This window comes from Lipotes vexillifer, unplaced genomic scaffold (genome assembly GCF_000442215.2).
Source record: "Lipotes vexillifer unplaced genomic scaffold, Lipotes_vexillifer_v1.1 scaffold104, whole genome shotgun sequence".
In the NCBI taxonomy this organism is placed as follows: Eukaryota; Metazoa; Chordata; class Mammalia; order Artiodactyla; family Lipotidae; genus Lipotes; species Lipotes vexillifer.
This window is the reverse complement of record NW_006789458.1, coordinates 2,805,611-2,820,735: the sequence shown is the minus strand read 5'-3', so window position 1 is coordinate 2,820,735 and position 15,125 is coordinate 2,805,611. Positions and strand designations below refer to the sequence as shown.

At 34.2% G+C, this 15,125-nt stretch overlaps 1 protein-coding gene across 1 annotated transcript in view; it reads right to left on the bottom strand.

The window, feature by feature from the left end:
- Positions 1-15,125, bottom strand: part of SDCCAG8 (SHH signaling and ciliogenesis regulator SDCCAG8) — a 265,480-nt gene that overhangs the window by 203,903 nt on the left and 46,452 nt on the right. Inside the window, 2 exon segments of the mRNA XM_007462638.1 lie at positions 10,671-10,859; positions 13,598-13,662. Coding sequence (XP_007462700.1) covers positions 10,671-10,859; positions 13,598-13,662 — 254 coding nt within the window.

Below are 15,125 nucleotides of genomic sequence, written 5' to 3'. Positions count from 1 at the left end.
GAGCGGTTATTGTTGCTCTTACCTACTTCATGACATAATGAGGTCTGAGTGGAAGGCAGAAATTAAAAAATACTATAAGGACTTCAAACCAACTTTTAAATTATATCCAGTGTACTCAGCAGTCGTTAAGTATTCTCTCCAAAAAGTCCCAAGTGCCCTAACAAAACACCACAAACATATGGGTCGTCTGGTCTCCAAGTTGTGCCTGATCCTCTCCCTTTCAGCTGCCCAATGTTGTGTCACAGTCAATAAATTATATGCTAAAAAATCAACAACGTAGCTTAAAACTAGTGTTACAATGCTACATTTTGAATAGAGACCAGGAAACTCTTTTGATTTATCATATTTGGGATCTAACTTTGTAAAAATCCATATTAGAGTCATGCAGGAAATACTATGATACAGTTCTTTGAGGGTTCAGGCTTCTAATTATGCTTCAAACTAGAAATCCAAACGTAAAAAGTTTTGGTCACTCTTCAAAGTCAGCATACACTCAGTATTCAGCATTCTGCATTACTAAACTGAAAGAAACTGAACACCAGCTTAGGTCATATAGACAAAGATTTTCATTTATAATAAAAGCAGAAACCTTCCATGGTATACTGTTATTAAGGTAGAACATGAGCCAATGACATGCTGACAAAGCAGAAAACCGAAATGAGAAGGTTAACATTTACTTTAAGAGGCTAAGAGCTGAAATTTAGGATAGAGACAAAGAAATATATAGCTGAGCAAGAATCTAATTTCGAAATGACTGCCAGACTTGGAATCAATGTAAACACTGTAGCTTCCTTTCAAAATATTTTTCTCATGACCGAAAAGGATAATATGAAATGCAGTATAATAGGGGGAAAAAAGTTTTTTACTTGTTGATTGGTTCTGTCAGACTACTTAGTTTATCTTAGACTATCCTCTTTATCTGCATGACTTTGAATATGCTTTTTCCATTTTAAAATTAATTTTTCATTACTTTCTCCTTATAATAAATTAATTACCAATATGGTTAGAGACCTATTTAACCCATACTTTCAATTTCAATGCCTTCTTCTACTTCTCCAGTGGTAATCACTGTTAAATATTGTGTGTTTATTCTTTCATACCTTTTTCTACGCATATGTATGAACCTGGAGAAAATATATAGTAAGGTTGTAAATGGACCTCTGAGAGAATACAGTTTCATACCAGGTATGTCTTTCTCATCTTGTTTTATTTTTTTCCTTCAACAACATATTTTGGAGCTTAGTCCCACATTAGTACACATAGATCTACTTCAATCTTTTTTTATTGGCTGTGCATAAAATTTCATAGTTATCTCAACTGTAGTTTACTTATTCTTCTTTGAAGGATATTTAGGTTGTTCACATCTAAAAGAAAAACCTCTTGTTTTCTTCTACACCCAGTTTCTGTATTCACAACACTTTTGATACCACATGTGTAGGTTTTCCACATACAGCACTTCTCTTAATTCTCAGTGGACACTAACTCAATTCTGACACTAACTGCACGGAGTTGGTGCAACCCCACAAGTTAAGGCTCAGTCCCACAAAACTGCCCTCCACTTTAGGTGCCAATTGCAAGTCCCAGGTATCTTGTATCTCTGACCAACTGGCCAGAAATCATGGGTTCCCATGACCCCTTCTAGGATTAAATACTTTGCTAGAACAGTTCACAGAACTCAGGAAAGTGTTTTCCTTACTATTTCCCCTTTATTATAAAAGACCCAATTCATGAACAGATAAACAGAAGAGATGCCTAGGGCAAGGTATGTGGGAAGGGGTGTGGACCTTCCATTCCCTGTCTGGGAGTGCCACCCTCTACCACCTCAATGTTTTGACCAATCCAGAAGCTCCCTAAACTCCATTGTTTAGGGTTTTTATAGAAGTTCCATAGGCATGCTTGACTAAATCATTGCCATTGGTGACTGGACTCCATCTCCAGCCCTTCCCCTTCCTAAAGGTTGGGGAGTAGAGACTGAAAATTCCAATCTTCTAATCATATGGATGGTTTCTGTGGCAACCAGCACTCCCATCCTTAGTGGGTTTCCAAAAGTCATCTACTTAAACTCAGGAGTGGTTGAAATGGGCTTCTTAAGAATAACAACCTATTTCAGAAGCAGGGGACAAAACCCAAATATTAGTACAAAATATGTACCTATTACTTTTACCACTTAGAAAAATACAAGAGTTTTAGGAGCTCTATGCAAGGAATAGGAGATGAAGACCAAAATACATATTTCTTATTAAATCACAATATCACGACACCATCACAAATAATGCTGCAAAAAGAGTTCCTACAAATGCCCCATTATGCACATACATACATTCTCTATGGTAGATTTTGAAATGTGTAATACATAATTTAAATATTAATGAATAGTGCTAAATTACCCTTCAAAGTAGTGTCAATTTATAGTTCCACCAGCAGGGTATGAAAATACACACTTATTCATAGCCTCATTGTTCTTGAGACCTTTTTTAAATGTTCACCAATTTGATAGTTGGCATTTTAAAATGTATTTCCTTGAATAATAACAGAATGAATACCTTTTAAAATAAGATAAAACTTGCAAAGAAGAACTAGGTGAAGTGGAGATAAGCAGTCTCTAATGGAGAGTTCAAGGTAATGATCATAAACATGCACAATGAATTTGGGAGGAAAGTGGATGAACACAGGAAGATGTTTAACAAAAACTTAGAAAATACAAAAGGAATCAGAGCTGAAGAATATATAACCGAAATTTAAAAATACACTAGAAGGAATCAATAGTAGGTTAGATAATACATAGGAAAAATCAGCAAACTGGAGGACAGAGTAGTAGACACACATACACACACACAAGAGAAAGAAATACAAATAAGAAACTAAAAACAGTCATAAAATGAAAAAGGAAAATAGCAAAAGAAGAAGGGACAGAAAAGAAGTTCAAGAATAACCTCCAAACAATTAACAAAATGACAATGAATACATACTTATCACTAATTATTTTAAATGTAAATGGACTAAAGCCTCCAATCTAAAGACACAGAGTGGCTTAATGGATACAGAAACAACACCTGTATATATGTTGCCTACAAGAAACTCACTTCAGATCTAAAGACACACACAGATTGAAAGTGAGAGGATGGAAAAGATAATCCATGCAAATGAAAATCAAAACAAAGCTGGGGGCAGCAACACTTTTATCAGACAAAATAGACTTTAAAACAAAGAGTGTAACAAGAAACAAAGAAGGACATTACATAATGATCAAGGGATTGATCCAAGAAGATAATATAACAAGTATAAATATATATGCACCCAACATAGGAGCACCTAAATACATAAAGCAAATATTAACAACCATAAAGGGAGCTACTGACACAATAATAGAAGTGGACCTTAATATCCCACTTAAATCAATGGACAGATCATCCAAACAGAAAAATCAATAAGGGAACACTGTCCTTATATGATACATTAGACCAAATAACTTAATAGATATATGTGGAACATTTCATCCAAAACCATCAGATTATACATTGTCTCCATTCTCCAGGACAGATCACATGCTAGGACATGAAACAAGCCTCAGTAAATTAATAAAAAATTGAAATCATATCAAGCATCTTTTCTGACCTTGAAATCACCTATGAGAAAAAAAAAACTACAAAAAACACAAATACATGGAGTATAAACAATATGCTAAAAACAACCAATGGGCCACTGAAGATATCAAAGAAGAAATAAAAAATACCTGTAGATAAATGAAAATGAAAACACAATGATCCAAAATCTATGAGATGCAGCAAAAGCAGTTCTAAGAGGGAAGTTTATAGAGATACAAGCCTACTTCAGGAAACAAGAAAAATCTCAAATAAATAACCTAACCTTATACCTAAAGGTAGTAGAAAAAGAAGAACAAACAAAACCCAAAGTTAGCTGAAGGATAGAAATCATGAAGATCAGAGTGGAAATAAACGAAATAGAGACTAAAACAACAATAGAAAAGATGAATGAGAAGTTACAACCAACACCACAGAAACTCAAAGGATCATAAGAGATTATTATGAACAATATTATGCCAATAAAATGAACAACCCAGAAGAAATGGACAAATTCCCAGAAATGTACAATCTCCCAATACTGAACCAGAAAGAAATAGAACATATGAGTAGACCAATTACTCATAATGAAATTGAATTAGTAATTTAAAAAATCTCCCAACAAATCAAAGTCTAGGACCAGGTGGCTTCACAGGTGAATTCTACCAAATGTTCAGAGAAGAGTTAATACCTATCCTTCTCAAACTATTCCAAAAAAACTGCAGAGGAAGGAACTCTTCCAAACCCATTTTATGAGGCCAGCATCACCCTGACACCAAAACCAGACTGAAGAACCTAGATGGAAATTAAATATCCTCAGCAAAATACTAGCAAACCAAATCCAACAATACAGTAAAAGAATCATACACCATGATGAAATGGGATTTATCCTAGGAATCAAAGGATTTTTTAATATCTGCAAATCAATCAGTGTGATACACCACATTAACAAACTGAAGAATAAAAACCATATGATCATCTCAGTAGATGCAGAAAAAGCTTTCTGACAAAATTCAACATTCATTTATAATAAAACCTCTCCAGAAAATACGTTTAGAGGGAACATACATCAACATAATAAGGGCCATATATGATAAGCCCACAGCTAACATCACAATCAACAGTGAAAAGCAGAAAGCATTTCCTCTAAGATCAGGAGTAAGACAAGGATTCCCACTCTCACCACATTTTGGGGGGGGGGGAGCAGAGAAAGGTTTATTGCAGGGCTGTGCAAGGAAAATGGGGGACTGATCCCCCCAAAAACCCTAACTCCCTGAACGGTTTCAGCAAAATATTTTTAAGGGCAAGCTGAGGGAGGGGTGAGGTTGGTTGTTGCAAACTTCTTAGTGCAGGAATCCTTTGTCCATGAAGGTTAGGTCACAATGTTCCTGTAAACCTCCAAAAAAACAAATGTTACTCTCTGTTCTGCAACTTTTTATCTCTATATGAATGGAAAAGTGTTATACTCTTAAAGGTCAGAGCCTTGAGAATGGGCTATCATGTATATTTCAGGCTATAGGCAACATTCTTAACTTGAAGCAAAAGCCATAGAATACAAAGGTTAAAGTAAAAGAAACAGATTTTATATGAAGTCAGATTTGTTCTTCCCTATCACAGTCTCAGAATCAAGGACACCACCAGCTATTCTCAAAACAGTATCTGCTGGCAGCTGCCACCTGCAACCTGATGGTCTCAAGGTCCCTCCTTGTAACTAAGCAATCATTTCAAGCCCCAGCCAATCGTTGCTTAACAGGCACCCTTACTTCTTCTTCTTTTTTTTAAAATAAATTTATTTATTTATTTATTTTGGCTGCGTTGGTTTTGTTTTGTTTTTTAACATTTTTATTGGAGTATAATTGCTTTACAATGTTGTTAGTTTCTGCTGTATAACAAAGTGAATCAGTTATATATATACATATGTCCCCATATCTCCTCCTTCTTGCGTCTCTCTCCCACCCTCCCTATCCCACCCCTCTAGGTGGTCACAAAGCACTGAGCTGATCTCCCTGTGCTATGCGGCTGCTTCCCACTAGCTATCTATTTTACGTTCAGTAGTATATTTATGTCCATGCCACTCTCTCACTTTGTCACAGCTTACCCTTCCCCCTCCCCATATCCTCAAGTCCATTCTCTAGTAGGTCTGTGTCTTTATTCCCATCTTGCCCCTAGGTTCTTCATGACCTTTTTATTTTTCCTTAGATTCCATATATATGTGTTAGCATATGGTATTTGTTTTTCTCTTTCTGACTTACCTCACGCTGTATGACAGACTCTAGGTCCATCCACCTCACTACAAATAACTCAATTTCATTTCTTTTTATGGCTGAGTAATATTCTATTGTATATATGTGCCACATCTTCTTTATCCATTCATCTGTCAATGGACACTTACATTGCTTCCGAGTCCTGGCTATTGTAAACAGAGCTGCAATGAACATTGTGGTACATGACTCTTTGAATTATGGTTTTCTCAGTGTATATGCCCAGTAGTGGGATTGCTGGGTCACATGGTAGTTCTATTTGTAGTTTTTTAAGGAACCTCCATACTGTTCTCCATAGTGGCTGTATCAATTTACATTCCCACCAGCAGTGTATGAAGGTTCCCTTTCATCCACACCCTTTCCAGCATTTATTGTTTGTAGATTTTTTGAAGATGGCCATTCTGACCCGTGTGAGATGATACTTGCAGCTCCACTTATTCTACACAGTCAACTTATTTAATTTTGACTCTCACCACTTTTATTCAACATAGTATTGGAAGTCCTAGCCACAGCAATCAGACAAGAAATAAAAGGAATCCAAATTGGAAAGGAAGAAGTAAAACTGTCATTGTTTGCAGATGACATGATACTATATGTAAAAAATCCCCAAGATGCCATCAAAAAAATAATAGTCATCAATGAATCCAGTAAAGTTCTAGGATACAAAATTAATATACAGAAATCTGCTGAATTTCTATACATTAACAATAAACTATCAGAAAGAGCATTTAATAAAACAATCCAATTTCCCATCGCATTAAAAAGAATAAAATACCTAGAAATAAATCTAACTAAGGAAGTAAAAGACCTATAATTGGACAGCTATAAAACACTAATGAAAGAAACTGAAGATAGCAGAACAAATGCAAAGATATACCCTGTTCATGGATTGAAAGAATTAATATTGTTAAAATGTCCATAGTACCCAAGGTAATCTACAGATTCAATGCAATCTCTATCAAGATACCAATAGCATTTTTCACAGAACCAGAGAAAATAATTCTAAAATATGTTTGGAAACAAAAGACCCTGAATAGCCAAAACAATGCTGAGAAAGAAGAACAGAGATGAAGGTATCACACTCCCTGATTTCAAACTATACTACAAAGCTACAGTAATCAAAACAATATGGTGCTGGCACAAAAATGGACACATAGACCAATGGAACAGAATAGAGAGCCCAGAAATAAACCCATGCTTACGTGGTCAATTAATCTATGACAAAGTAGGCAAGAACATACAATGGGGAAAAGACAGCCTCTTCAATGAATGGTGTTAGTAAACCTTGACAGCTACATGCAAAAGAGTCAAACTGGACTACTTTTTCACACCATAAACACATATAAACTGAAAATGGATTAAAGAATTAAAGTAAGACCTGCAACTATAAAACTCCTAGAAGAAAACATAGCCAGTATGCTCTTTGACATTGGTCTTAGCAATATTTTTTTGATATATCTCCTCACAAGGGAAACAAAACAAAAATAAACAAGTGTAACTACATCAAACTAAAATGCTTTTACACAGTGAAGGAAACTATCAACAAAATGAAAAGGCAGCCTACTGAATGGGAGAAGGTATTGGCAAACTATGTACCTGATAAGGGGTTAATATCCAAACAACATATCTGATAAGGGGTAAATATCCAAAGAACTCATTCAACTCAACATAAAAAAATAGCCTGATTAAAAACTGGGCAGAGGACCTGAATAGACATTTTTCCAAAGAACTCAAATAGATGGCCAATGGCCACATGATAAGATGCTCAGCAACACTAATCATTAGGAAAATGCACAATTAGATAGCACTTCATACCTGTCAGAATGGTTATCATCAAAATGACAACAAATAACAAGTGCTGGCAAAGATGTGGAGAAAAGGCAACTCTAGAGCACTGTTGTTGGAAATGTAAATTAGTAAGCCATTAGGTAAAACAGTATGGAAGTTCCTCAAAAAATTAAAAGTAGAACTACCATAGGATCCAGCAATTTCACTTCTGGGTATTTTTCAGAGGAAAACAAAAACAGAAATTCAAAAGGATGTATGCACCCCTATGTTCATTGCAGCCTTATTTCCAATAGCCATGATATAGAAGCAACCTACATGTCCATCAACAGATGAATGGATTAAAGAGTATGTGATATATGTGTGTATATACACATACATAAACAATGAAATATTACTCAGCCATACAAAGGAATAAAATCTTGCCACCTGCAACAATATGGATGGACTTAGAGGACATTATGCTAACTAAAATAAGTCACACAGAGAAAGACAAATACCATATGATTTCACTTATGTGTGGAACCTGAAAAACAAAACAAAACAAAAGAACAAACATAACAGAATAGAAACAGACTTATAGATACAGAGAACAAACAGGTGGTTGCCAGAGAGGAGGGGTTTGGAAGGATAAGTAAAACAGGTGAGATTAAGCACTACAACCTTCTAGTTACAAAATAAATAAGTCAAAAGGATGAAATGTACAGCATGGGGAATATAGTTAATAATATTGTAATAATTTTGCATGGTGACAGACATTACTAGACTTATTGTGGTGATCATTTTGCAAATGTATAGAATTATCAAATCACTATGTTGTACACCCAGAACTAACATAGTATTGTGGGTCAATTACACTTCAATTAAAAAAAAAAAAAGAATGAGTACTGCCTCGTGTATTATCTTCCTCTTTTATTGCTTACCAGTTCCTAATCTATATCCACTTTGCAACTGGGCAGTTTTTCTTTTCTGTTTCTTTCAAAGGAAATTATTTATACATTGTACCAAAATTTTTGTTATATAAAATGTAAATATTTTCCCATCTTTTTAGTTTGTAATATTGTATCATAAGGATGTTTTGTTTTAATGAAGTTTTTTGTTTTTCCTTTATGACTCTCACTTCCCTCGTCATGCTCAGAACTTTAATTAGCCCAAGGCCATAAAGATATTTTTCTATATTTTCTTCTAATACTTTTGTAGTCTAGAATCATATCTAGGTCTTTAAACCATCTTGAATTTACTTTTGTGAAGTATGATTCCATTCTTTTTTTCAAATATAAACAAGCAAATTTTTAACTTCTCTGAGCCTCAGTTTCTTTAGTTGTAAAATGAGGGTAATGTATTTACCTCACCAATGCTTTACTAAGATTAAAAGAGATTATGTTTTTAAATTTCCTGGCACAGTCCTTGGCATATAAGAAATTTTTACTACATGTTACTTGTATCTGAAAATATACTTAACATACTTAATAAATTGTCATTATGTTAAATATATATGTTAATAATATATTTAAGAATTAATATAATATTTAACAAAAAGCAGGACTACCACTGTAGATCATGAAAACTACCACTAGAGAAATTCAGTTTTTATATAACAGACAATAGGTTAGTCATATGTAGAAACCATGGCTACCAGACATTTTGACTGCTTCTAAAGTATGTGAGGTACAGAAGGGTTTTAATATTTATAGAGCATTTACAATATGGCAGGAACTGTTTTAAGCACTATATAGGTATTCTTTCAATGTCCCCTCAAAAATAACACTATTAGGTACTTTTATCTCCATTTTCAAATGAGGGAATTGAAGCATGAGAAATTAAGTAATTTTTGTGAGTTTACATAGTAAGTTATCAGTAGAACCACAGTATGGACCCAGGCAGATTGACTCAAAAGCTAGTGCTCTAATCACAACGCTAAACTGCATCTATAATATCCCAAGAGGTAGGTATTATTCCCCCAAACAAAAGAAGACTCCAAACTTAGGGAAGTAAAGTCATTTGTCCAAAGTTCAAAACCAACTTTACTGACCAAGTCTTTCGACTCCCGACACCAGTTCCAATTAGAGGATCTCTGACGTTAAGCAATAAATGCCAAAATGCCTGTAGGCAAGGTACTCTGCTAGAAGCCAGGGATACAGAAATAAACAAAACACAGTTGCTGTCTGCAAGTATACACAATATATTATAAAGTTACAGGAGGAAGGACCCTAAATCAATTGAGGACAAAATGGGGTGAGGCTGGTGAGAGAATATTTCTAAGAGGAAGTGATGTTTGAACTATTTAAATGAACCCAAACAGACAGAGAGAGGTGACCTTGAGCAGAGAGAAAAGTAGAAGGCATGTGAGAGAGAACACCCTCTATAAATCATCATTGGATAGTATATTAAATAATAATTCTCAACTTCTACAGAATATAATTTTCATAGGAAAGGGCTTCCTCTGGAATACTGAAAACAAAACAAAAAAGATGTACACAGAAAACTGTAGTATTTCAGCCTAGATGAAAACTTTGACTCCATAAAAGCTCATCTGTAATTTGTCCTTAGTCGATCCTCAAATATTAATAATGGGATATAGTGGGCCCTTCTTCCAATGTACTCATAATATTCTTCATAACAGTCACATGACAAAAACTTGATAAAAACTCACTTTACCTATACTACAGCATGGATATCCAAAATAAGGCAAAATCGAAAGAATTCCTCTCAAACTCAGTTTTGTTATGAATAGTGCTGGATTTGCAATTATAGAGTTATAGAAATGAACAGAATTATAAAGGTTATCTACTTCAATTCTCTCATTTCAGATGAGACTGAAACCAAGAAAGATAAAATTATTTGTCCAAAATGACACAGCTATACACAGTTGGCAGAACCCACATATTCTGTCTTTAAGAAAGCTACAATGAAGGGACCTTTTAAAATGCATTTTATTTGAAGCTTAACATGCAATTTAGCATGGGGATAAAAAACTACTGTGCCCATTTAAAGACATGAGTTTCCATGTTGCCAAAGACTCCACATAGAGAAACATACTTACTTAGACAGTCTTTCAATGGTCTGCATGTGAACATTATTATGCGTTTGGGAAAGCACAGCTTCATGCTGAGCACATTTCAAACAAAGGCCACCAACACGGTTAGAAATATTAGCAGCAAGAAGAGACTCTTTATGCTTTAGTCGCTCTTTAAGATCTTCACAATTTTTCTGATATTCAACTAGGTCTTTCCTAAAAAGAAGGGAAAAAAGTTCCAGCAAATGGCCAGGTAAAAGTATACTACTTCTAAATGTATCATAGTAATAACTACTATCATTTACTGGTGCTTACCTTATTAGGTGCTTTACATACAGAACCTTATTAGTTCTTACCACAACCCTAAAATGTAGGTGTGATTATCCTAATTGACACTTTGAATAAAATGAGCCTTGAAAATATTAAATTTCAAGTTGTTTTAAGATTTTAACAGACTAGTCTGCCTCTGATACTGGCTTTCTTTTCACAGGATCCTATCTCCACACAAAAAAATAAAACTCCAAACACAAATCCTAAATAGTTTCTCTTAATAAAGGGGTGGAGCAACATAACACAATATCCTTGAATTGAGGGAAATACCCTATTTCAAATGTTCACCCCTTAAAATTTGTAAAGACAACCTTAAAAGATCACATAAAGAAAATGGATTTTATGCATGAGTAATTTATTACTGTTCATTTTTCTTCAGTAAAAACAAAAAGAAAATGATCGTTAGAGACACAGATGTAGAGAACAAACGTATGGACACCAAGGGGGGAAAGCAGTGGGTGGGGGAGCAGTGGTGGTGGTGGGATGAATTGGGAGATTGAGATTGACATATATACACTAATATGTATAAAATAGATAGCTAATAAGAACCTGCTGTATAAAAAAATAAATAAAATTAAATTTTAAAAAAAATTATCTAATCTACAAAGAACTGCTTCAAAAGAGAGTGGGCTACAGAAAGAAGTTAGAACTTGCCAGACATAAGATTTCATAAGTAGCAGCTATTAGCTGGAAATATGCAACTTGCTAAAGAAAGGGCTGAGGAACTGTGTGTGTGTGTGTTCTTTGTTTGTTTGTTTTAATGGGATAGCTCTTGGATGAGGTTTTTCTCCAAGTTGACTTGTCAAGGATTAAAAGACCAGTATATGGGTTGTATTTTCCTCCCCCTCCCCAAAAAAGCTTTGGTAAAGTCAACTTGGGTAACTGAGCTTCCTTGCATACACATCCCTTTCATGTTGTATTTTTTAAAAACTTCCTAACTTAAAAAAGGAAAAAGTTGTTCTTAAATTCTTAGACTGCTGAAGGCAGGCACTTTATCTCTGGCTCAGACTACTCTCTGCTGCTTCTATTAAATTCAGAGATTTATAGCCATCCTAATTTGTTCACTGTCACAAAGGAGAAGCCAATAATCAAGACACCTGGCTGTCACATACTTTGGGATTTAGGGGGCTTTGAGACAGCCTGGGAGATGTGGAAAAGATCTACAGGAAATCTAAGGGTTAAAAAAAGCTAATCTAATGACACTCTGAAGCAGAAAAAAAGGAGCTGTTTATGTCCTATTCCCAAGATGATATCTACAACATAATAAGTTTTCTTTCTACTTATCATGTAGAAAAAGTCTGACTTTCAAAGGCTTAAAAAGAACTTTAGAAGTACATTCCAAAGGCAGAGTCTCCATTACTATTTCTGTCAGGTTCAAATTCAAAACACTCAAGTAGATCCAGTTACATGAAATGGCAAAAAGAAAATTAAAAACAAGTAGGTAACATAAAACCAGAGTTTATAAGAGTAGTGATTTTATTTCTTTCTTTAAGAAAATGCTTCTTTAAATAATCTTAAATTATACTAAAAGAAAATGAAGAAACAGAAGAATGCAGGAAACAAAGTCTGGTCCATTGCAAAGTGACGTTTTAATGTAGTTAAAGATTGCATAGTTGAATTGTGAATGAGACAAAATAAGTTACATTCCCGAAAATATAATGACCTAGAAATATATCACTTTAAAAACTGAAGAACCAAAACACAATAGGAATCAACATATAGCAAATCAAGAAACCAAAAATTAGATGACCTTTTAAAAGTTTAGGTTTCTTCATGAAAGCTCTAGTAAAGATCTCTAGAGAAATCCTCAATCTTATGAGGCATGAAAAGCCTAAGAGTATATTAAAATAAATGAATAATAACATTTGCAACAAAAGCCATGAGTTCTGGTTCTTAGCATTACTCTAGTTATGTCTCTAGACAATGTACAGCCTGGAAGATGTTAAATTTTATTTCAAATTGGACTTATTAAAATAAAATTATAAAAATATTTTAAAGGTTATTTCACTTGAAAATATTTCATTACCACTATTTCAATTAACCTTTAATTAAAAAAAATTAACTCCTATCTTTTCCTACTCATAATATATAACAAAGCACTAATGGTTAATCTATAATATATAGGTTTTATTGGGATTTTTGAAAACATATCAAAAAGTACATGAAAATTCATATATACTCAAATTCACCATGTATACAAATACTCAAACTATTATATTATTGTTGCAATTTAAAAATTAGACGAAGACTACCTACAGAGGAAAAAAATACTTGCTTGTAATTTGAAAATTAAAGTGCTTTATTTATACTATTTTATTTTAAAAACATAATTTCCATAAGAGCAGCTTCTGATTCTTTTTTCTATGGGAAAACACAAATATTTTACAACTGATGAAGGGATAAAATTTATAATTTAGCTCACAGTTCTTTGAAATGGGATTTGAAAAAGGACTTCACAAATCCCCTTATCCTTTACCATTCTTAGCAAATTTCATATATTGCATATAAAATATCATCAAGTAATTCCTATACTGACTAAAACTGGCATTTCAGCAAACATTCAAACATATTTTTAAGATCATTATGGTTTTGCCAATAACTTTAAATAGATGATAATACTTTACCTCAAAAGCATCAATTGAGATTCCAGGATTTTACTCTTTTCCTCGTAAGTAAGTTTTAGTCTCTCCTTTAGAAAAGAAAAAAAAAAGTATATTTCTCCATGCCTTGTGTTTTATAAGCAAATTTTAATTATTAATATTAAATTCATTTTTTCTTTTTACCCAAGAGGAAAATCATTGTGTCCCCTCTGGAATCACTTTCCCTAGTCCACCCCAAATATTCTTATTTTTATTGAGCGGAAGCCTGCAAAGAACTACTGAGTCATAAAATGGTGATTACTAACAAAAATTTTTTTTCAAAATTGCATACATCAGTTCTTATTTTTAAAAAAGTGTGACTCTAGGCAAAACCAATTATAACCTGTAAGGTCCATGAGGACAAGAATAAAATCTTCCTGGAATCTCCCATTGTGACTGCTGCATAGCTGACATACCAAAAAATATGTGCCGGATGAATGATAAAAAGGATGCTATAAATCACAGGACGACAGACCAAAGTGATACACAACCTACAAGCCTCTGCTGATATCCAGTTTTTCGTTAATTCAACATATATTTATTGGGTTTCTAAGACGAAGACACCACTAACCTCCAGGAGATTTAAGAAGGAACACAAAGACAGATGAACAATTACAACTATTTATAATTTACTCTAATGAAAATACAGAAGGTAAAATGAAATCAGAAAGGCAGGAACATGTAATTCAGCTGAAGAGAAGTACAGAAGCCTTCATTGGAGGAGATGCAAGGACTTGAAGGATGATTTCCAATAGAGCAAAAGGCACAGAAGCTGGAGAAGGCATGCTATATATTTGGCCAATCAGTATCACTAGAATGTAGAATGCTAGGTGGAAGAGTAGATAGAGATGGGCTGATTAGGTAAGGTGGTCAGTGAGAAGAATAAAAATATGAAGACTTTTATTTAGTCTATACAACTAAATAAAAGTCTCTATGTAGTTGATGTATTAGATGGACATTGAAATCTTTTTATCAGTATTGAATCTTAAATTACTCTGAAGGGTGGAAAAAGGGGATCATCACAAATGAAGACATTGCAAATAAACATCAATAGGTGAGAGATAAATGCATGAACAAGAGAAATCAAGCAACAAAGATAGAAAAGATTTAGTACAAAGCAGTATAAAAGTAAAATTGACAGAATTTTTTTCTCTTTAGTGTTAAATTTTATTTATTTATTTTTCTATAAATTTATTTATTTTATTTATTTATTTTTGGCTGCATTGGGTCTTTGTTTCTGCGCACGGGCTTTCTCTAGCTATGGTGAGCAGGGGCTCCTCTTCATTGAGGTGCGCAGGCTTCTCACTGCGGTGGCTTCTCTTGTTGCGGAGCATGGGCTCTAGGCACATGGGCTCAGTAGTTATGGCTCACAGGCTCTAGAGCGCAGGTTCAGTAATTGTGGTGAATGGGCTTAGCTGCTCTGCGGCATATGGAATCTTCCCCAAACAGGGCTCGAACCCATGTCCCATGCATTGGTGGGCAGATTCTTAACCATTGCGCCACCAGGGAAGTC